Below are 24,754 nucleotides of genomic sequence, written 5' to 3'. Positions count from 1 at the left end.
ATCTGAAAAGGGTATGTATCAAAAAAATATAACTTGTGCACTCTAATTTAGTCCTGGGGTAAGAGAACAGATTCTGTGACTGTAATATAGAACAAAGAACAATAGGGTAGTATCCGCTACATGCAATTGCTGTAAGCAGCACAAATACATCTTTCATCAGCAAATCCATGAAGTTCAGAGGATCACAGACTCAGAGAATGGTTGAGGTTAGAAGGGACCTCTGGAGGTCATCTGGTCCAACCCCCCTGCTCAAGCAGGGCCACCTAGAGCTGGTTGCCCAGGACCATGTCCAGATGGCTTTGGAATATCTCCAGGGATGGAGACTCCACAACCTCTCTGGGCAACCTGTGCCAGTGCTCAGCCACCCTCACAGTAAAAAAGCGTTTCCTGATGTTCAGCTGGAACTGAACTCCTGTGTTTCAGTTTATGCCCACTGCCTCTGGTGCTGTCACTGGGCAGCATGGAAAAGAGCTGGGCTCTGCCCTCTTTCCGCCCTCCCTTCAGGTATTTATATGTATTGATAAGATCCCCTCGAGTTTTCTCTTCTCTAGGCTGAACAGTCCCAGCTCTTTCAGCCTTTCCTCATAGGAGACATGCTCCAGTCCCTTCATCATCTTCATGGCCCTTTGCTGGACTCTCCAGTATGTCCACGTCTTTCTTGTACTGGGGAGCCCAGCACTGGACACAGTACTCCAAGTGTGTCTCACCAGTGCTGAATAGAGGAGAAGGATTTACCTCCCTCAACCTGCTGGCAACACTCCTAGTGCAGCCCAGGATACAATTAGCTTCCTTAGGCAGAAGAGGACATTGCTGGCTCATGTTCTACTTGGTGTCCACCAAGACTCCCAGGTCCCTTTCTGCAAAGCTGCTTTGCAGGATCCAAGTTTTTGGATCCACTGACAACGAAGATACTAGAGCATGCAGCCCTCCATTCATGCATATCTTTGTGTGTCCCAGCTACACAAGTAGTTTTTAACCAAAACAAGGCAAAGCTCAGAACATCAACTCAGTTATTCCATAGAGCTTCTCTCTCCTCAGGTGTCACAAATATCTGTGAGTCATGACATTCTGAGGTGAAGCAGGCTCCAGCCACTCAGGCTAGGTAAAATATGTAGATGTAGCTAAAATATCAACTTAGGTGAAATGTAGCTGAAATATAAAGTTAATAATGGAACAAAGGCAGTTCTCAATCACAACATAAAGAGATAATATTCATTTTGCTGATTTAGGTCTGACTGTCTAGGCAGGCAGCAGACTTGAATATATCCAGAGACTCTTTGAAATACTTACATTTTTTAAAGCACTGATCAGCCACAAAGAGACTAGCAAGACGTATGAGTAATAAAAGCAGGTTATGGCACAGAAAACTGATGGTACTTAAAATATCCAAAATACAAGTAAATAGTAAACAAAACTGTTTAGAAACATTTGAAAATGACATTATCCAAAATGGCAAATGTCAAAGCCTCTGTTTCAAAGAAATAAATTTAGGAAAGCATGAATTCTCATATGAGTGAATTTTGAACATTAACAAAATATGGATCTTAACCAAATGAGTGCAATTTTCAGCATTCTTCAAGCTCGTGGTTAAACTGCATGCTTGATGCTAGAGTGACAGTTTGTGATTTAATGAGAGGCTGTCCATATAGGGAAAGACAGATGGTATGGGACTGGAGTGTAGAAGAAAACATAGAAGGTATAGAACCACAAGTGGAAAAAGCCAAAAGCTGAAAAATAACTTCTTAGTTACAACTACTAGTTGCATAGTCTTAGAATTAAATCAGATGACAAAGAGAAAGAAATGACCCCAAATAGCTGCTGAAGGTTCCTCCTTCAGAAGAAAATGCTGTAATTGATATATCATGGCTTTATCATATGTAGCACTATGTCCCACTGCTCCTACACAGCAGAGAAACTTACTAGAGGCCCGAAGGGTAAGGTTGGAGCACCAAGAATTTATTTTTTCCTATAACTATGCTTGGGCAGGGTTACCCTATTTCTCAAAGCCAAAAATATATGATGTAGTCCTAGAGGCCTTAAAAGCAGCTGAACCCTCCAAAGGCATAATGGCAGAATAGCAAGATGTTGAAGTTGATTAACCTCTTCCACAGCTCCCAGAACCCCACCATATAATCCATTCTCATCTCCAGAATGCTACTTTCCTAAAACTTCCCGCTCCCTGTCTGCTCCATCTCTGCTCTTCCTGCAGGTCCAAGAACTCAGTCTTGCACCAGAGGACATCAAGTCCCACCTTAAATGCCTTCCTGTTTCTGCCACTGTCCCACCTGTTATGCCCCAAACCTGAAGATACCTCTGCCACTCAGATTCTCTCTGCCCCTTGTCTTCTATTCTGGTTTTGTGGTTTAACCCCAGCCAGCAACTAAGCACCAGGCAGCCGCTCACTCACTCCTCCCATGTTGGGATGGGGGAGAGAATCAGAAGGGTAAAAGTGAGAAAACTCATGGGTTGAGATAAAGACAGTTTAATAGGTAAAGCAAAAGCCATGCACACAAGCAAAGCAAAACAAGACAGTCATTCACCACTTCCCATGGGCAGGCAGGTGTTCAGCCATCTCCAGGAAAGCAGGGCTCTGTCATGCATAATGGTTACATGGGAAGACAAACGCCATAACTCCGAATGTCCCCCCTTCCTTCTTCTTCCTCCAGCTTTATATACTGAGCATGACATCATATGGTCTAGAATATCCCTTTGGTCAGCTGTCCCAGCTCTGTCCCCTCACAACTTCTTGTCCATCCCCAGCCTACACGCTGGTGGGGTGGGGTGAGAAGCAGAAAAGGCCTTGACTCTGTGTAAGCACTGCTCAGCAGTAACGAAAACATCCCTGTATTATCAATGCTGTTTTCAGCACAAATCCAAACCATAGTCCCATACCAGCTACTATGAAGAAAATTAACTCTATCCCAGCCAAAACCAGAACATCTGGTTCACACTGCTGCATCTTCCCTGTATTTAAGCTCTAATGCCCCCTAAGCTTCCACCGGCTGCTGGCTGGCCACCCCTTACCTCTCTCACTGCTTACTTCAGTAGGGCAAGTTGACCTCCATGTCTTCGACTGTTCCTCATTACTGATCATTCCTTCACTATTCTCTGATTTTTTGGCAGATGTGTGGGACTGGGTAGGAGGTGTCCTGATTCCACCTTTGATTCTACCTCCTCTACTCATTATGTCATCCCACAAATCAAAATACCACTTACGTATCCGGGGTACAAGGTACACTTACTGAAACCATAGGAAGACATACAGTGGAAAGGAAATAAAGTGGACATACCTATCAGTTTGCTCTCATTTACACTGCAAGAACTGGGCTGGGCAGGGAAGAGAGAATACAAAACCCACTTAAGCCAATTTGCTTTTACTTGCCAGCAGAATTCTCATCTGACTTGAATCCTGATCAGCATGACACCATACAGGCAAACTTCAGAGCACAGGGGAGATAGGAGAGCACAGATTTAGGGGAATATGACTTCTACGCAGGCTTCTTTAAGTACTAGGGACTGCTGCGCAGCATTTTTCAGTTAAAACACCGTGTTGCCACAACCCTCTTTCTCTGTGATTCCATATACTTTGTACAGCTGGCCAGTGGATCCTTTCCAGCCAGGGAGAGCATGAAGGGAAAATGAATTAAGGAACTCTTGTTCTGGTCACCTGAGATGTGAGAGTAGTACATTATCCTTGTCCTTGAACCAAAATGTAATCTTCATACATATGTGTGCCACACAAATTTTGAAAAATTGATTTGTTTTTATTATTTCACAGGTGTAAAAAGAAAGTAGGCAAGTTGCTTATTTTCAGTTATTTAAAAAATCCATCTTCTTACACATTTTCACAATACTACATATTTTGCAGAGTCTCTTTTCATATATAAAAAGCTGGTTTTGTTGAAAATAAAGGAAATACAAATAGTTCTATTAATACTGATTTTCATAATGTTCCTTTAAAGGGATCTGAAATCATAAGGTTTGGCTCTATGATTAAATTGTCTCTCTGGAATGTTCCTTCTTTGGAAAATATGGCCTGATGGCAAAGGCTAGACTGAATAACTTTAGCTAGCCAGATGTTACCTGTCAGGAACATTCCCAAAGTACTCACAACATTTGAGTATCTTGGTATGATGCCGCCTCAGGCTATTTTACATACCTTTGGCATGGTGACAACTAAATGACCAGTTGTTTGTGATCTTTTAGCAGAGCTGCTGTCTGGTTTCACTTCCTCAGGTAGCACAAACTGAAATGGCTATGAGAAAATATGGGATTGAAGTATATCATGCTAAAATATCTCTTTTTTCTTTTTTTTTTTTTGACCTGGACAGAACACATGCAGAAATATCACTATCAGATCCCTTGATCTTAAGCACAGTATAGGTCTAAATCCTCTCACTTTATATGTAATATTACTAATCCTAATAAATTATTAGCATGCTAAACAACTTTTGCTTACAAGTATAGTCATATGTATATTCCTGAATTGCTGTCATTCCTGAAGTGACATTTCTAAAGAAGGTTATAAAATGATGCTTGACTTATAGTAGCAATTAAATGAGAAAGATTATCCAGTCTATTTTAGACGTAAAGTAATTTTGATGTTTTGTTTATGCAGTTGGTACAGTCAAAAATAGGGATTTTGGTTTACTGTTTAAATACTTTGAATTGTTCAAAAAATTGATGATAAAATTAAAACCACTGAGAAGACAGAAAACTGGAATGACATTTTAAATGCCCTTTCAAAAGAATATACATACATTTGTTTCTCAGCTATGAATTCCAGATTGTGAAATTGCTAAATTCTAGCCTAGGGCAACTAGCAAGCTCTCTTCTTAAGTGAATTATGGTACACTGTGTGGGGGGAATAAGAAGAGAGAAGGAGAGAGAGTGAAATTTCATTTCAGGCTTTGCACATCTTATGCTTAGGACTTCCACAGTTTATGTGCAGTCCAAAATAATGCAAGTATGAAAGAACATTTTCTTCTGCATAGGTGCACATGGTTGGTAACTCATGAAAGTCAGATCCAGAGTCCACAGGATAACTGTGGTAAGCATTAACTCATAATTTGAAATGAATGTAGTAAGAAAACACTAACCTTTCCTTTTACCAGTACTCGTATGTAAGTTGGCTGGACATCAACATCGAGCAGAGAAGTGTCCAAATGTCTTCAGAATGAAATATAAATAAAAGAATCAATCTACAATACAGTCCAGTAAATAAGCAGTGCAGACCATTTAGCTCTTTAATGAAGATTTTGCAGTTTATAAACAACAAAATTCAATTTCAGTTATTAAGTTACATGAAATACCATTAGGATTTAATGTCTTTGGAAGAAAAACGTGATCCTCCTGTGTGTTTACAGAATATCAATTAAAATAAAGTCTAAATTCTGTCAAGTCCACCACATCAGCTATTGCATAACTGCAAGAATTCAAAATCCTTGTGGAAAATAAAAAGGTCTTTCTTCTCTCAGTTTAGTGCTGTACATTAATATGAAAATTGGTCTATTTGTTGTTTAAAATTGTAAAACTATTTTGCTACTTTTCTTTCTGAAGGCTTAACTATTAAATGTATAATAAGAGTTCCTTTTTTTGCACAGAATTTGCTGGGAAAAAAATAAACAGAAATACTTTACATTCCCAGAAAACACAGTACTTCTAAGTTTCAGTACTGTCAAACAAAATTTGTGACCTGTAAAACATCTCCTCTTCATCATGTGACACATACATTCATGCGAATGCAGAAGTACGTATTCTTTATTTCCCTTCTTTTATAACATTACTTCTCAGGTGAATTTTGCAAACTTTTCAGTCAGCATTTCTTACACCTGACCTGAATATTACAATATATCCAACCTGAATATTACAATATATCCACCTGAATATTACAATATATCCAACATTTTAATGCACCTGAACAGATTTTCTGAGGCTCAAAAAAAACCTAATTCTTATAACTCAGAAACATGAATCAGGCCTCTTCTGAGGGAAATTAATGAGCTTTAAGGGAAGAACACCTGGCATAAATAGTGTTTCTGTGCTATAAAACTAGTTCAAGCTTTACTCTAAAAAGTTCCTATTATGGGTCAATAAGCTTGTGGGTTTCCAACCCCTTCAAGTGCGGGCAAGGCCACTGTACTATTTAGTCGTATATACTATCAAATAGTTATCAGGATTCCGTGTCATATTTAGGCCTGGTTCAACCAAATTTCTTCCAGGCAATGACCTGGCACAGTTCAGGAAATAGCATGGGCCATGGACTCTTTCCAGTAAGCAAGGAAAGTAGGACAAGGCTACCCTACTCTGTCTTGGGGAGGAGAAGAATTTAACTAGGACATGAAGTGTACTGGAGCACTTCTAGGCCCAGAGAATTGGCAAAAAAAACATTCCCTACAACCCTAATCTGCACATTAAGAATGGAAAAGATTTTACGTAAGTACAAAAGGACAGGTGTGGAGGAAACCTGCCTAGGACTACAGAAAACATCAATTCCAGAAGGGACTATTAGATGCAGTCCTCATTCAAGAGTAACAGAACAGTCCGAAGGGTCTTTGGTTTATTCAGCTTCATTTCTTTGGCACAGGCTTCAAGACTGATTCCATTACCCTCTATGTTATTTGTTTTCCTCTTGAAAAGTCCCCATGACAGAGAGGAGTATAATTGAAACACTGTGTATTAGAACTTAAGAATGGCAAGAATTAAGAGGAAAAAAAAATCTGACCTGTAAACAGCAAGATCCAAGATGATCTGGTTGTTTTCTTCATCATCTTTCAAAGAGAAATGAAGCCTAATAATAATGACAAGAAACATCTCTAGGATAAATACAATTGGAGTGAATAAACAAACATTACGGCATATTTCAAATTCAACTGCTAGCAATTTTAGATTAATACAAATACCATTTGGACAATATGTCACATGATCATTTTAGAAAGAGTTGCAATTTTTCCTCATGAACAGAAAAAAATACTAGCATTTGAACCAGTCATTCTTACATATATTTTCTGTTCTCCCCACCCAACCCACAAGGAAAAAAAAAAAAAGAAAAAGAAAAAAATACTGCTGAAGGTCAGTTAAAATTAAGATCAATCTGTCAATGCAGAAAGAGAGACATCTGCTGGTGAAATTCATCTGCTCTATTAACATCTTCATAGAAAAAATAGTTCATGAAAAGCATGAAAAGCCTGGAACTCGGTAATACTAACCTTTTCGTATGTAAAAAAAAAAAATGCATTTTTGTTCATAGCAATTCATTTGCCTAGAGTATAAATATCTGCCTGTGCATTTCCAAAGTAAAACATGAGTTGCACAATATCCTTGATTCTATAAGCTTTATAATATTTGTTGAAAATGAGACTGTAGATTGTATCAGCTGTGTGTTTGTGATCTGCTGGCTCAGTTCTTAAAATTGTGAAAGAATCTTACCAGTTATAAATTGAAAATAACATCTATTACTACTACTGCAAGGAGATCTATTCTAGACTTACAAGTTCTGCTCATATACTCAAACATTTCCCATGTATTAGAGAAAAAACAGAATAAAGCCTACATATAAATGAGAAGATTTTTATAAATTAGTTATTAGTATAGAATGAGAGGGGTTTGCTTAATGTAATTTATCTGGAATATTTCAGTGACATTAAAATACTTAGATACTTTGTGGTCAGGTAACAGAAGTTCAAATATTAACAGTTTAGATGATACATTTTTTCAGCAATAAAAGTATTTGCCAGATATACTTTTACTCTTTGCTCTCCTGTATTCTGATACAGTCAATTTGCAAGAAAGCTTGTGGAGCTTTTAGCTTATCGGTATTTTTTAATGGAAAACTGCAAAGAATACAAACCAGCTTTGTTTCCCGTTCATGCTTTTTTCTCTTATTGCATCACAAATTTTGAGAATTCACTAAAACATGAGGGTAAAAAGAGAAAAGAATTGTAAAATTTTCTAGGAGGAAGCTTAATCAGAATTGAGGAAGAGAAATAGTCTGTTTTCAGCTGCATGAAGCCATTCCTCTTCCTAACCTTCCAAAAGAACATCAGAGAAGCTTGGACATTGCTATGGACATTAGACTTTTGCATTGGAGCAAAAACTTTGGAGAACACCATCTGTCTACTTGTATCTCTTTATTTGTGTCTCTCCAATACACTGCCAGATTGCACTGAAGAGCTGTGATATTCTTGTTGAAGCCATGACAAAAACTGCTCATTGATCTGGCTTTATGCGGGCACATCCACAGACTAAATTCTAATCCAAAAAACTTTGGTGACACAAACAGGACTGCTACTAACAGTGAACTCTAGGGGACTGTATTTTTTCTAAAAAGTTAGCTAGAGCTTTATTCTAAATGTCTCTGCTTTTTAGATGCATAATCAAATTCTATTAAAACAAGATTTGAACTATTTTAGACTTGTTTTTGAACTAGAAAATTATATTAAAAAAAATTCAGTCAACACATTTTTACAAAAAAGTACACCAATACAATGGTAAGTATCTTCTGGTATAGATGGAATAAACATGAGTTCTTCTGCCACTACCTTTAATTTTCCCTATACCACTGAAAACTATGCACTGATTCTATAATGTAGGTTTTCAAATTCCTTGAATTTGTGTGGATTTATAAATTTCCAAGATTTAGAAAGCATTCTTCATGCTAACAATAAGCATGTTCTTAGCCTTGATTTTGCAGCTAAATCTGTCTTAAGATTGGAAAAGTTGTTCAGAGGACAGCAGACAGGTAAGTGGCCCTTCATAGGCCACTTTTTGATCAGAGTCTCCAGTAGGAGGCTCTTTGGGGAGCCATTTATAAGGAAACAATGTTTACACATTCTGTCTCCTCTTTTCCCTTAGAAAAGGAAGGCTTGGCTCAAGTGAAACAAATGGTAACACATGGCTGATATCCCTGGAAACTCATTCCAAAACATTTGAACCAAGTGCCTTTGTCAATGATAAAATACAAGACACTTCCCTGTATCACCAGCCCCTGTTCCTAGAGACCTCGTTCAGTGTCAAAGGACCTCATGCCATAGAAGGTAATTACACATCCTTCCCAATTCTGCCAGTTTTACATCTGTCCTCAGAGGACAGAATGATTTTGTCCAGAAATAACTACTTTGACATATTTTTCCACATTTGAAGTGGATACTCATACACATTTATCTTCAATAGTCAAACCAGTTAAACTTTTTCCACTATTAGCAAGATGCTCCAAGAAGGAGAGCCTTACCATAGAAGGAAAAAGTAAAACGTCTTATATCTTTTACAGAAAAGCAAGTTATTCAATCATCAAAGACTAAGGTGTTAAATTAAACAACCTTTAACACTTTACTCACTGAAAACTGATACTTTTTCCAGCATCAGAATATAAATTTACAAGTCAGTTTCCCCATCAGGAATATAATACTGTAATGAGAATTTGGCAGCCCTCTTATTTTTGTATTGTCACATATCTTGAAGTAGTTGTCCAAATCAACTATAAAGAGGTGAGTTAGCCTGTTTAAGCTCTTAACTTTACATACTTAGGCACATTCACATTTAGAACTTTTCCTTCTGCAGTGACCAACGTCTGAAGAGGCTTCTCTCTCTTCTTTGATTCCCTTAACAAAACAGAAGGAAAAATGGTTTATATTTTCACATTCTGGTATTTTATGTTTAATAGCAAAAGTAAGAAGCAGATGGCAAGAGGTTAGAATTATCTGGTATTTGACGTTGAGGCTACAACTTATTTCAGGAACAAAACAAGTTATATCAAATGTCCAATTGCACATTAAAAGCATCATCTAAAGATGAGCAAATATTTTGTAATATCACATCTTACATTGATAATAACTTTTTCTGCATGTCACAATGTCCACTATCAAACAGTAATATATCAAATTTATCTGGTATGTCTTAAGAAATCAGTGGATTGCTTAACATACGAAATGGAACTTTTTCTAGTTATGAATGATCATACTAATCATGAGGTATCATTATTGTTAACTGATTTGATGCATGTGCAAGCAATTCTAAAGAAATTTTTTATTCATGCTAACTTAATTACTTTTACTGAACAAATGCTTGGCATATCTCTAAATAGCATGTCTATCAGTCACTGTTCTGCACTAGTAAAAAGAATTTTAATGATGAAAAGTTTACAAGCAGGATAGATAGATACAATAGGATACAGTATGACCAAAGTGCATACATACAGATTATTTGTTGATGCATCTATTACATTTTTTTGTTGTGTTCTTCCTTCAAAAAATACAATACATATTACTGATGGAGACTTTAATCTTCACTATCCATGTCCAGCTGTCAGCAATTAAACTATATCTGACTTTCATTTAGTGCAATAAACAAGCTACCTTAAATTTATCTGCCAAAACAAAGCAAATCACTGTAAGATCATTAAGACTTGTAGTACTGGTATTTTCCTGTATAAGTGTTTAGATCATGAGCAAGGAGAGGAAGAGTAAGGAATCTTAGTAACATGAAAAAGAAAAATCTGCTTGCACCTTGGTAAAAAAAGGCTATGTTTTCTTTAAAAATACAGCACCGTAATTGTCATTTTGCATTAATCCACTCTTCAGCTGGTCAATATAGTGTGTATGGCTACTTCAGCTGCATATAAAAACCCCCCATTTCTCAAAAAGACAACAGCAACACATTGCTTTTTGTGTTCCCACACCAATTTCTTACTATAAGTTCAAGATAAGAGAACACTAAAGGTAAATCACTAATGAGGGAAATAGAGTATGTAAGATTTAGACCACCTTGGGGGAAAAAAAAAGCATAAAAAAAGATTTGGTCTATAAATACAATGGCTTTGAAGAAGAAATCAAAACATTCAAGTGGGGCTACTGGAATGTCTACATAAAACCAACTTTTGTTTAAGAAGATTCACAACTATCCATGTGTTAAATAATATTCTATAGTATAAATCAGAGCTTTAATGTGGGATTTGTGGGCTAGCAGTTTCTACACCTGAATCCCTACTCTTGACACTTAAATGCAAAGTAAACAAACCACCACTCTGTTCTAAAGATGCAGTTCCCAGAAATATTTCAGAAAATTATATCCTACCACCTTTTGGCTGTTAATAATCTGTTTCTAGATGAAATCTGTCTGCTCATGTGAGCCACTTTAAGGCAAATTCAGTCATGTCATAATCATTAGAGTTGAAGATAATTTGTTTAACTTTGTGCTGAGATGAGCTGAAAGGCCTTGTTCTGGCAATGAGCACCTAAAGGAGATCCTGTGCACCTTTCAGCTTCAACTGATTTTACACTTGTCTGAATTTTCTTTGATTGAAACTGCAAGTATTCACTCATTTGGCAATAGCCAAAGCTGCTCAGTTTATTATCAGCTGTGCAACTGTACCGCAGCTGGCAAATTTAACATGTGCTAACGTGTCATAGATAGGTTCAAATTTAACATTGGTCTGATTGAGTTCATGACAATTTTATACTAAAATAAACATCCTTTTATACTGAATAACTTGTATTAAAGTTCCAGCTCCTGTCCAGCAGCAAGGATGATTTGAAGTTGTCAGGGGCACTTTTCTGTTCTCAACTTTCTCATGCTACCTAACAAAAATCTCACCACCAAAAAAAAAAAAAGAACTGTGAAAGGATTTTTAACTCCTTTAAATGCCTTAGAAATTTAGAAAAAAATCCAAAAAGGAATTATTCTATCTTTATTATAACATTATTTGGACTCTCCTTGAATAGAGGGAAGCATTTGGAACACGTTTGCTTTAGAATAAAGCAAGGCATCACCAAACACAGCAAAATTCTCACTAGCAAGAATCTGAGTTTCAAAGTAGTTCTTCTGGGAAAGTGCTAGACCTTGAATTAATAATAGCAACAAGTTATGCAGATTTCCAGATTTCTTGGAGACTTTTCTAGGACTGACTTTTTCAATACTTAGGCTTGATAAATCTTTTAAAAACCATACCCTTAAAAAGAACAGCTAGAAAAATCTCTGGCACAAATGCTGTTATATAAGGGGAAGAAAAAAAAGAAGACATTGCTTACAATGTTTGTGGAAGTGATAAGCCAGCAGCAATATAACTTTTTTTTTGCTAGTATCTGCATTAATTTTCCATGTTCAGCAAAACTAGTGACAACTTTAGAAAGTTTTAAAGGCTTTTCAGGAGCCAGATATCTTCAGATTCACCATGCCAAATAGCATAGATAACATGAAGAATCTTATTACTCGGGACGAATATCTTTGATAAAGTTCATGAAAAAAATTCTAAGTCACATAGAAAAGGTGCCTGAAATGCCACTTGTGCAAAAATTTTGTAGCATGGCCTGTGGGGCATTTATATAATGCAATCTGCACTCTGGATAAATGCTTTTAGCAAGAATATTAAACATTGAACCACATGAAACACATTAGTTAGCTGACAGAAAAGTGAAACTTCTAAAGTCCATAAAATGGAGCTGAGAAGATAAATTATATTTCAAACCTGTATTTGAGGAAAAACAAAATAAAGGGTATAATAAATAAATTTTAGAAAATGAAACAAAACAAAATGAACAATATGAATATTTCATTTTGATTTTATAAGTATATTTGCACAGTCAACAGGGTTTCAAGCTTCCAGTTCTCAGTAATATTTAATGTGAGGCAGTCACCTACCTCTTCTCTGTACCCTTGAAAATTTCCCCTTCTTCAATTCATAGAATATATTAAAACAAAAACATACCTTATATTGTCTTTAGCTCTCCGTTTTTCTTCAATATATCTGTGAGTTTCTAATCTCGATTCTGGAGTATATGGTGTAGGCTCCTCCCAAAATCTTCTGTCTTCCTCATCATCATCAACTCTGCTCCATGTTTCTTGTTCTCCATCTCCTTCTGCCTGATGGTTTTCTTTGTTCTGTAGGGAGTCTGAGCTACACAAGATCACATAGAGTATTATCCCAGTGAAACAAAGGAAGAGTAACAGTACTTGCTAATGAATTCTTGCAACAATATTTTTTTAACCCAATACTAATAGCTGTATATTTCCTACCAAGGACAGTATCTTACATATTTGGATAACATTCTCTGCTCTGCTTCTTTCATCAATAAACAAAATGTATTTCGACATAATGTTTTTCATTGACTTAACTAAGAAGTGATACTACGGTTATGCTTAACCCTCTGAAAACCCTCACAGATAGTTCAACAGATTTAATTTCAGGAGTAGATTTTTAGATACCCTCACAACTTTCAGGTGAAAGAAAACCTTTAGTCCATGTGATGTTTGAGTATTCCCAATATCAGGCATCAGCAGACCAGAAATTTATAGGGTAGCAATATTTTATTTAGGCATCTCCTCAAGTGCCATCTTAGAACCTGAATCATTTTTACGCCTAGCCCTAAGCCTCTGTAATCTTCACAAATTCTCTATCAATATAGAGAGAAAACTAAATTTATGATACAGCTGTGATCTATGAGAACAAAGATCCATAGCCATAGTCTCTATTGGATTAAAAATAAGATGGATGGCAACTGCAGTGGAAGATGACCCCAGACAAAAATCTTTCTGCTGTCTAGGTAATCTCAGTGATATTAGGTGGAAGAAGTATAGAAATCAACATTCCATAGCCTTTTACATCTCAAAGATCTGCAATATTCCATTTCAGTCTTCCTATCTAATAACTCTAAAGCAAAACAAATTACAGGTGAACAGCTGCTTTCTCTGGAACCCCTGCATTACCTTAAATAACAATTTCCAGCTGTTCTCCTGAAAGAAGCTATCAATTACACTATTTTGGCACCCAAACAATTTAGCTTTGCGTTTTGGGACAAAAATTCTATTGTACTGTCTGCAGATATATTTGTATTATATTTTTCATTAGAAAGAACATGCATGAGGAGAAATAATTCTGCTAGAATCAACAATAAAGACAAACTGAAAGATTTAAGTGGAATTATATACACTATTTAATGAGGAAAACCAAAATTCTTAATGAAGAAAGAGAAGAATGATGTTTACTCACAAACTGTTGTTGCTTACTGTTACCTGTCAAATCCAATATTAGATTCCATTTGTTTTTGTTTCTTGTCCTTTCTTTCTTGCATCCTTCTTTGAGCCTCTTCTTTTTCTCTGGCCCTTTTGAGAAGGTAAGCTTGTTCCTGTTCTCTGATTTTCTGTTTCACTTCTGGATAGTTTTGAAGTGCTTGAATCCTCTCTGAACGTTCTATTTCTTTACTATCCAAACACTTCCCAAAGGGGAAAAAAATCAATATAGATATGTGAGAAATTTTAGATATATTCAAATCAATAAATCCATTAAACTGTAGGTTAATTTTGATAGACTACCTTCTGTATAAAATAAAAAATAACACCTCTCAAACCTCTATAGCACTACATATGTTATAGTGTATTAAAAAGAATTAACAATAAGTAGCTATTCAGATCTGAAAATGGTTTTGCATGTCTGAGAGCTACTTTTTGCATTTTCCAGAAATTTCAACTGGTCTTACTAGACTATGTAATAGAGAGAGTCCTTTCAGCCATTTCTAATATTTGTCTGACCTTGATTCAGCTCATGAAGCTATTACAAAATTATTTCTTTTGATGTGTTAGTTATTGACAACTAAGTGAGTTGAATCTACTCTTAATAAGTTAAGGAAGCATCTGTGCTTCTCCAAGGGAAATTGTGGGAGCATATTTCAGGACTGGGACTGCCTGTTTCAATGACAGGAAATCATTACATCAGTTCAGTCATTGCACAAAACCTCAGTCTCAAAGTATCTATTTACAGCCAATGCAACACAGTGCATTTTTAGATCAGCTTCTATCTTTCTACTGCCTTACACTGTTGGTTTGGTACATATTGTTGGTATGGTACCAACAACCTGGTAACTTACTGCAGTCATGAAAATAAAAATACATCGTGTATGTATATGAAAACTAATGAGAAAAAAAGGCAGAACTGTACAATGTATTTATTTTTTCAAAACTTTGTTTAAGGATCTCCAATAAAAATGACAGAAAAGTTAACAAATGCATGTGTTTTAGTCAAAACAGTACCAATTTATTACCACATTATTTACTGTAGTCACTTGTTCTTCAGAATAGAATTTAATTTCCTGTGGACAGTAAGAAAATGCTACTAGCTTTCCTATCATAGGCATTTATTTTGTTTGGGATTAGTATGTTCAGTCAACAATGTTCATTATTGATTTGGATATAAATATAATTTTTAAAATCTTACTTTTAATTGATGAAGAGTTGCCACTACAAATTGTCTATAACCTTCAAATTCAGTACATGGGTTACCCACTAGAAACAGTTCCTTCAGATGTATATTATATTTTAGGGCTTCAATACTGGAGAGTTCACCAATGAAATTTGCTGTCAGGTCAAGTTTCTTTAGTTCTTCACAGCCTGTTTGAAAAAAAAAACTTAATTCATTTTGTCCATAAAATAAATGTACATGATATATACACACACATACACACACACGTGAACACACTTGGATATAAAACTGTCTGCATTTATTGTCTGTATACTAATTTCATCCTACCAGAATACATCTTTTCCAAGCCACAAGTGAGACAGTGACTCACAGCTTAAGTTTATGAGGTCACAATATTTACAGAATGAAAAAGAATCTCAATAAAATACAAAATATCAAAACTTATTATTGGTTTTATCATTATCAAAACTTTGTGATCAGTGCTGGTATACCAGATGAGCTATTAAATGTTTCATTTTCAGATAAGCTAGACTTCAGTTTTAACAGTCTGATTGCCTTGGTATCCCTCCTCAATGGAATCTTCACCATATGGCTAAAAGAATGTCTAATTGCTTCAGGAGAGCAGGGTCAATTATGGGTTTCATTTCTGTATACTGTTAATCCTAGCTAACATTACTGAAGTGTAAAGATAAGGTTTTCTAAAAATTCACTCCAAGTCAAGAGGAGGTTTTCCACTCTGTGGACTCAGCTATCATTGTGAATATTTTATTGCTGGTTAAATTGCAAATACCAGTGAGAAAATGTTGTTTGTTAACCAAAACAATTCATTATAAACAGAAACTCTAAATTAGCTAACAAAATACTCTGGGAAATCCAGATCCAAAATTTATCAGCCCCTCCTTTTATCATAATCTGCCCATGAATCATAACCTTGACTCTAAGAGTGAAAAAGTTTAGTTATGGGCAAGCTCAACTTCAATGCTCATCATTGTAATCACTTCTTTTCCTCTGCAGGTCTATTTGGCAAGTATTTTATGCATAATAGAGCTGAAAGAAAATAAACAACTCAAAATGATTTATTAGGGGACTTAAATAACCCAAATTTTTGCAAGGCTCACTCCCAAAGGTTCTGATTTCTAAGTAAATGACAAATCACAGTAATAAATAATGCAGCCTGATAGAGGAACTTAAAATTTACTGGCATGAAAACAGATGCAAGTTTCTCAACTAACTGCCAAATATGTAATGTACTACCTACTTCTTCAACCTTTACAAATTTGTGTTTAGCCTATTTGCTTATTTTTTTATTTGATTTAAGCCATCCTCTTGAATCAGCTTGTAGACTTAAAAATACAACCAAAAAAAACCCCAAACCAAATAAACAACAACAAAAAAACCAGCTTTTTTTTATTGTTCCCTTGTCAAAGTGGACATTTTAAAGATTTGGCAACTAGCCTAATCAGAATCAAGAAAGAGAAAGCAATCAAATCAGAAGTTATACAAGTAATATGGAATGTGTTTATGGGTGGCTCCAAGTTTTAGATTGTGATCTTGGAAAATGTTAGATCTTTGCATATGTAATTGTAGTGACAGGATAAAGGATTAAACACAGATAAACCAAACAGGACTTCATGCAATGACAGAGAAAAGAATCATGTGAAAAACCCTTTAAAAATACCCCAGACTGCCAATGCAACCTGTGCACAGAGTAGAACCTTCTTGTGTGTGACACTTGATTGCTGAATTGAATATAACTGCTGAAACATTACACAAGAGAGACTTTTTACAGCCTGCATAGCATTAAAAAAAAAAAAAAAAAAGTATTGCTTCAGCTAACCTGCATAACAAATTATCTTATCTTTACGTTGGGGAAATACCAATTTAATGAAAAATTTTGATTCCCACTTTGTAAAGTATTAAAGAATAGAGGTATCATAGCTGGCAACACTGGTGAGAGAGTACGCAAAAAGTGAGTTAAAATACATTTAAGAAAGTTCAATGACAAAAATTCAGCAGTAGGAAGCACTTGTTGAAACACTGCACGCAAAAAGCTCTTCCTGAGTATCAGGAAAGTACCTTTACTGGTAGACATAATGGCTTCCACACTCTTTTACACTAAGTCAAAACTTAAGTGTTTCAATATGAAAAGACAAAATTATTTGTTTAAAATCTGACCTTCCAGATTTTCAATTCTTTCAATGTTGTTCAAAGCTACATTTAAATATTCCAGCTTCTTTAGTTTGCCCACATTTTCTGTAACAGAACATAGAGCTGTTATTTCATTTCTCCTCACTGGAAAGAGCATTATCATTTTACTTGCTCACTTTACTTCAAAGAAACAATAAAGCAGAAAAATAGGAAGGACAAATCAGAATATGTATCAGATTACTGGGCATTAATAATATTAATAAAAAGACAAAACCAAACAAGTTCTCTGAAAACACAAATTAAATTAAAAATAATAAAAAGAAATAAGGAAGGTTATAATCACATTTTTAATCACAAATCCTTAAAACATGTATATAATGCAAGATGACTGGCCAAAAAGCATGGTGAAACATTCCATTTGTCATGAAACTCAGAAAGGATCAGGCCATACTTAATCAAGCTTTATAAAATTAGCATTTTACACTCACTTATATAGAAAAGATTGGCTTCTTTAGTATATATTTAATTTTTAAAGATCCTTTATCTACACGGTTGATATAAGAAACTTCCTGTCTTCCATTTTTAAAAATTTTGCAAATAAGGATTTATATGGCTTCAGTATGAACAATACAAAGCCACACACACACAAACACCCCCTCCTAGTCTGGAATCTAACCTGTATAATTTTCACCATGAACTATTGAAAATAGCAGGTTCACAATGTGTGGGGTTGTGTCAGAACAGCTAGCATTTCCTCCTTTGAATACAGAAAGGGGCTACAGAGGGAATAGGGTAGCAACGATCTTCATGAGTCCCCAAAATGTCTGAAAAATGCAAATACCACTTGAGACACATGATACATGGGTCAGAGACATAAATCTGAGACAACATACATAGTATAAGTTGTGTCACAGTTCACCAATTTCTCTCCAATTACCAGATGTTTCAAAGATCTGACTGGAAAACCTATCCAATGAAGTCATAAAGTTTATCTCAAACTCTAATTTACAAGTGGCACTGATTAACTGCTGTACAAACTGTCCCTGCTGAGACAAAGAAATTCAAGCAGAGGGAGCTTCATCTGACCAACACAGATCATGTCTACAGCTGAGTTAGTTGTCTAGGCTATTCTGTAATCAATAAAGAGAAATAGGTTCTTCAAGTGCAATTTGTCTTATCTTAAATTGGCTGTCTAGAATCACTGAACTGAATCATGCTCAAAAATATGCCTTTTCTTCATCACTGGTTATAAAGGGAGGCTACAGTAACTGCCTAAAACATAGATGTCTAAAAGTTTGGTGACATGAATCCTACCATTTAGTTTGCTAAGACCTTGGAGAGATATTTTCTTCATAATTCACAAACAGATGATGAAACTAACTTCTCAGCAGGGACTTATGCAGCTTAGCTTGGCTATTTGTTTTTCTTACAGTGTTTCTGTAATGGCAGTTCCTGTACACATGAAGATGTGAGAGGACAAGTGTTGAAGCCAATGGTATCTTGTGGGTTTTTTTCCACTTATGGAAAAGAAAAGACCAAGGACTCATCCATATAGTGGATGCTTTACAACTTGCTATCTGATTAGTAGGCAAGTCTGATCTTGAGGGCTGCATAAAGGTTTTCTTTAAGAGAAAAGACACATCCCAATAGAGTCAATATAAACCATTTGGCTATGATATTTTGAAGCATGCTTGGAACTGCTGTGTGCTCCGCATGGACATGTTGGTATCCACTGGGAAGAATTACTTCTCAAATTCAGTACTTTGTAACACAACTCCTATTGGCAACCCTTTTGGTCACTACTTATATAGTGCTTTTTTCTTTTTTTCTTTTTTTTCATTTGTTACTAAGGCATTATCTTGGAAAAGCTGTTACATTATACAAGAATATATGAAGTTGCATACTTTTCCAATTCCTATAGTTAGATTAAGATTAAAATTGAATGTCTCAAAATGAGAAAAATCTTGTGTCCAAAAAGCAATAATCTGAATGGTAATATGATATACCATGCTAACCTAAAGGAGGTATGAGTGTTGACAAAAGAAAGAAATGAAGTGTTGTGCCTTATTAAGGACACAGTAACAGAGAGAAAAATAAGTTATTTTAGTCTCATTTTTGATGGGGCAGAGCAGCATAAAGCAGTTTCAAAAACCTTATTGTCTCTGGGAGAAGATTCCTCCACTCTAAGAAATGCAGATGTTATCAGTACAGATACAGTTTCTTGATGAGCCCCTCCACAGAATTTAAAGCCTTTGCCTACAAGTCCTGAGCACAGAATTTCACCCTAAAAATTTAGATTTTTTTTTCTTCCTCTTAAGGAACTTCAAACTAATATGCTAATATAATTCCTGAGCACTTCTGACTTTCTGTTCTTCATCTACACTCTATCTGTAGAGTCTAAGCTTTTCCAGCCCAAGGCCCGATGTCCTATCTTTCTGTAGAGTGCCTTAGCAAACATGTGAACCTATACCACAAAACACAGACCATATGAAATTATACTTTCTCCTGTGGTGCAGGAAGACCGTTGATACTTTGCTGTAAAAAGTGGTCTTTATGAACAAAAGCAAGTATTTTATCTGAATGAAAACTATTTCAATGTTAACAAAAAATACCGTTTGTATAAAAACTGAATTTAGAAATGAGCCTGAAGAGAGCTAGTCCTATGATATCCCAGTCCATGGTATATGCTAAACTGTCTCTCTGTTTGTCACAAAGACAGGATATTGAAGTTATATCTTGATTTTGGAGATTTTAATCAATAAAAGTTGTTCCACACATTCTAGTGACTAAGTATCTCAGTACTATCTTTTCATTTAAAATTTCTCTTGTACATTTCTGAGCTTCTTAGAAACTTACTAAAGAGACAGGGAAAGGAAATCTTGTAGGAGCAGATTCACAAAGAACCTTTCTGTAGTTACTCGCTCTACATTCCCTTAAAGTATAACACAACAGATATTTTTTTCTGATTTTGAAATTACGCATGTGAATCCATTTAAAAAGAAACACATCCAGAAAACACTTACCAATTTTTGGAATTAGATTATTCTGAAGATAGAGAATTTTTAAATCTCGACACCATTTGTCAAGATACTCTAGTTTTTCTATTTCCTGCTGATGTAAAGAGATTTCTTCCAGTGAAAAAATTTCACAGTTGTTATGTTCTGCACGTCTTCTAACAAGATCTTCAGTGACTGAAAGAAATGTTAGATGTCATATTTCCCTTTATTAATTTTCTGCCATCTGACTCATGAACTTAGAAAATAATTTAAATTTTTTGTTCCACCATACCAAATAGATATCCAGTAGGAACACCAACAAAAATAAAATCTGCTAGAAAAGACATCAAGTACCAAGTAACTTCAGCAACTATAATTGGTGAAACACAATCACATCACCTGTAACATTTAGAAAAATCCATATGAAAGCTGCTGAGTCTTCCATAAGAGTGTGACACAACCCTTGCAGAAATTAATGCAGCATCCGCTATTTTCAGGATAGCTCGGGTTGCAGATTGATTCATGCAGACAAACAATGGAGTGTTTTATGCTCTTTTATTTCCTGATGCCAGATGTTCACATCAAAGGTAGCAGGGGCAGGGAGGGAGAGTAAACTAGCTATGGCGTGTTATCACATTCTTCCGCCAGCACAGCGCGCACAGAAATAAGCAGGATAAATGTTGAAAGTGGGCAGATATTTTTTACTTTTTTCATGCTTGAGGCAAAGCCATAACTAATTCATGCTTATAAATGTTTATGTTAGAATGAAATTTAATCCTGGGTATTCCAGTGACGAGTGGTGTTTCTCAGGGGTCGGTATTGGGACCGGCACTATTTAACATCTTTGTTGGCGACATGGACAGTGGGATGCATGAGTGCACCCTCAGCAAGTCTGCTGATGACATCAAGCTGTGTGGTGCAGTTGACACACTGGAGGGAAAGGATGCCATCCAGAGGGACCTTGACAAGCTTGAGAGGTGGGCCCATGCAAACCTCATGAAGTTCAACAAGGCCAAGGGCAAGGTCCTGCACATGGGTCAGGGCAATCCCAAGCACAGTTACAAGCTGGGAAGAGAATGGATTTAGAGCAGCCCTGAGGACAAGGACTTGGGGGTACCAGTGCATGAAAAACTGGACATGAGTCAGCAATGTGTGCTTGCAGCCCAGAAAGCCAACTGTATCCTGGGCTGCAACAAAAGAAGTGTAACCAGCAGGTTGAGGGAGGTGATTCTCCCCCTCTGCTCTGCTCTCATGAGACCCCATCTGCAGTACTGCATTCAGCTCTGGGGGCCTCAACATAAGAAGGACATGGACCTGTTGGAGTGAGTCCAGAGGAGGGCCACAAAGATGATCAGGGGGCTGGAGCACGTCTCCTATGAACACCGGCTGAGAGAGATGGGGTTGTTCAGCCTGGAGAAGAGAAGGCACCAGGGACACCTTATAGCATCCTCCCAGTACCTAAAGGTGGCCTACAAGAAAGCTAGAGAGGGACTTTTTACAAGGGCATATAGAGATAGGACAAGGGGTAATGGCTTTAAACTGAAAGAGGGTAGGTTTAGACTAGATGTAAGGAAGAAGTTCTTCACTATGAGGATGGTGAGGCACTGGAACAGGTTTCCCAGAGAGGTTGTGGATGCCCCATCCCTGGAAGTGTTCAAGGCCAGGTTGGATGGGGCTTTGAGCAACCTGGTCTAGTGGAAGGTGTCCCTGTCCATGGCAGGGGGTTGGAACTAGATGATCTTTAATGTCCCTTCCAACCCAAAACATTCTATGATTCTATGATTCTTAGGCACTACCAGCTCATTAGCAGCCAGCAAAGGAGTTTCAGTGGCCGAAAAACACGAGAGACCTGGGTTCAGAGTTATCACACAGTAATATTTAATGCCAAGCAATCTTTCAAACAGTGAAAAGGCTCTGTGTAATGAAGGTAAAGAAATTCTATGAGAACTGGTGCTCACTCTTGAGCTAGATGTTATTACTTTGTTTCCAGCCCACTACACCAAAAAGCACTAGCATTTTCCTCTCCTTGACAAGCAGTGAACTATAGTGATGTCCTGATTAAAAAACTAGGGTTTTATCAAATTAGCATAGGTATTTTCATCGTTGCTAATGCCAAAAAAAGACTAGCAAGCCTTTCAAAAAGACTCTGAAGAAAAATAAGTAAAAAGAAAAAACATACAGAGATCTGTGAAAACAAATTGTTCCTACCATGCACTAATTAAAAGTATTCTTTCATCATTTCTTTGTCTCAGGGAGGTTTTGTGAAATCATCCAGTTTTATTAGTCGTCCTGGAACACACATTCACATGTACTGGTCTGCTACAAGCTGGGTAAACTACGTACCAATACAGCCCAAACTCGTGTGTGTCAGTGCAGCTCCTCTATCTACAGCTTTTGGGAAAGGGGTGAAACTGGTTTTGCTTATATTACATTATTTACAGATGACCAGGGTTAAATCTCCCTTCTGTTCAACAGTTTTATCTGACATGATTTACATAATTATATAATGGTAATACTGATATTGCTGTAAGAGGGGATCCTGTCTGCATGTGAAGCATATTGGAAAGGTAAGTGTCTTTTAGTCATGTTGGGCAGCTTTGCTGCATCTAAAAAACCACCTTCCCTTCAACAGCCCATTGATTAAACCTGATTAAATTAATACAGAAAAGAGAAAAAAAGGGCAATAATCATGACTAAATGTTTTAGTCTTCACAGAAAATATGAAAAACACTGGCATTTCTAATAAGTTACTTGGCAAATCTGCTGGAAACTAAAAAAAAAAAAAAGCCTGCTTATTAATGTGTTTGGTGGCAGATCTTTCAGCGCCGATATTTCCAGTGCAAACAGGTATTTTTGAGCAAGAAAACAATATTCCACAATCTACATACCTACACACTGGAGACAATGTTATGCTCTGTACCCTTTATACAAAAAGAAGTCATACAAACTATTCCTGACAGAATTTTATTACAGTCAGATTTCCCTTTACTGACAAAAAGAAAATTGAAGTGATTGTTGTAGTGATTATGCAAAAATGTCCACTTTCATTACCAGATGGTTTGCAGAGAAAATTATTCACAGTACAAACTACAGTAGACCTTTAGAGACCTATTTTGGGGACCTGGTGTAGGGAACTGAGTGAATATTTGACATTTTATATGCTATCTAGTTCATTTAAAAGGAACGAGGGAAACAAACTTGCAAGAGAAAACAATGAATTTTAAATAAAAGTTTTCCAGGACATTGACAAAACACACTCCAATGTTACTTTTCACTGAGAAGTTCATTAACCCGATTATCTGATGATGTGCACAGTAACAGGAGAATGGACCAGTGACCTGAGAGATCACAGCTACTCCCATGTTCCCGTGAACACGGGAGAAAATAAGGGATGGAATCAATCAACTGGAGATAATAGATCATGAAGATCTAACAGCTGGGCTTCCAAAAATTACACGTTTTACTCAAAAAGGAGCAGATACGAAGGAAAGCATTAAAGAAATGGAAAGAATAAGCAGGTAGACAGCTGCAGGTACATCACAAAACAGTGGGGGAACCTGCATTTCAGAGAAGTATTCAACCATTATTTTAAGACTCAAATTCATACCATGCTGTTCAGGAGATGAAGCCATTCTCCTTCAGGCAATGCCTGCTCAAAGCAGGCACCTGCCAGCTTCATGCAGAGAGAAGGAGTTATTTTCCAAAGCATTATTTTAGCGCAGCAAGGGACCGGCAGTCCAGTGACAGTATACAATCAAAACAGATTATAGGGAAAATCACAGATAAAGGGAATTCCTCAGTAGCTTTTTTCTTGAGTGATAGGTATGAGCGCTCAGTCTTTTATGTCATGCCACTTCACTTCTAAAAGATTATGGATTCATAAGTAATAGTATGGTGTATTTTAACCTCATTCAGGGTTTTTTTTACATCTCTGATAAAGCGCCTGCATTGGCTACTTCTACCTAAAAAAAATAAATGATCATGTGGTGTTGAAAATGTATAACTACAGGGAAAGGACAGCACTGACAGCTCTAGGCCCAGACACAAGTCATCCCATCACGCACCTCCCCACACACGGAGGGGTCCCCGCCTGGGCCACCCCACTGCTGGGCCTCTCCGGGGCTGTTTTGGGAGGCAAGCACGCCCCTGTGCTGTGCTTGGTGAAATAAAATGGGGTGTTATTACCAGGGAAGAGGGAAACCAGATAATCCAGCCAGGTGATGAGAGCAAGGGAGGCGGAAGGGGAGAGGGGCTGCGAAGGGGTGTGGGAGAGGCGGAGAAGCGGGGCAAGTGTGGGGAGGGGGAACGTGGTGCCCAGGGAGCAAGGCACGTCCTGGAGAGGAGGGAAAGGGCCCCGGCGAGGGGAGGAAAGCGGCTCTCGGCGACACTCACTCCGCACCATGGCCGCCCTCAGCTTCCCGCC

The 24,754-nt window shown here is 36.9% G+C and overlaps 1 protein-coding gene across 1 annotated transcript in view; it reads right to left on the bottom strand.

Annotated features, from left to right (window-relative positions):
• LRRC6 (leucine rich repeat containing 6) overlaps nt 1-24,754 on the bottom strand; it is a 39,216-nt gene extending 14,462 nt beyond the window's left edge. Inside the window, exons 1-10 of the mRNA XM_010576912.1 lie at nt 24,724-24,754; nt 20,359-20,526; nt 17,363-17,440; nt 15,203-15,375; nt 14,005-14,204; nt 12,701-12,889; nt 9,522-9,599; nt 6,725-6,790; nt 5,100-5,169; nt 4,160-4,255 (exon numbers count right to left, since the gene is read on the bottom strand). Coding sequence (XP_010575214.1) covers nt 4,160-4,255; nt 5,100-5,169; nt 6,725-6,790; nt 9,522-9,599; nt 12,701-12,889; nt 14,005-14,204; nt 15,203-15,375; nt 17,363-17,440; nt 20,359-20,526; nt 24,724-24,733 — 1,128 coding nt within the window. The 5' untranslated portion in view covers nt 24,734-24,754. The remainder of the gene's footprint in view (nt 1-4,159; nt 4,256-5,099; nt 5,170-6,724; nt 6,791-9,521; nt 9,600-12,700; nt 12,890-14,004; nt 14,205-15,202; nt 15,376-17,362; nt 17,441-20,358; nt 20,527-24,723) is intronic.

This window comes from Haliaeetus leucocephalus, unplaced genomic scaffold (genome assembly GCF_000737465.1).
Source record: "Haliaeetus leucocephalus isolate CR32 unplaced genomic scaffold, Haliaeetus_leucocephalus-4.0 Scaffold555, whole genome shotgun sequence".
Taxonomy (NCBI): domain Eukaryota; kingdom Metazoa; phylum Chordata; class Aves; order Accipitriformes; family Accipitridae; genus Haliaeetus; species Haliaeetus leucocephalus.
Note: the sequence above shows the minus strand (reverse complement) of the source record. Positions and strands in the feature narration are given on the sequence as shown.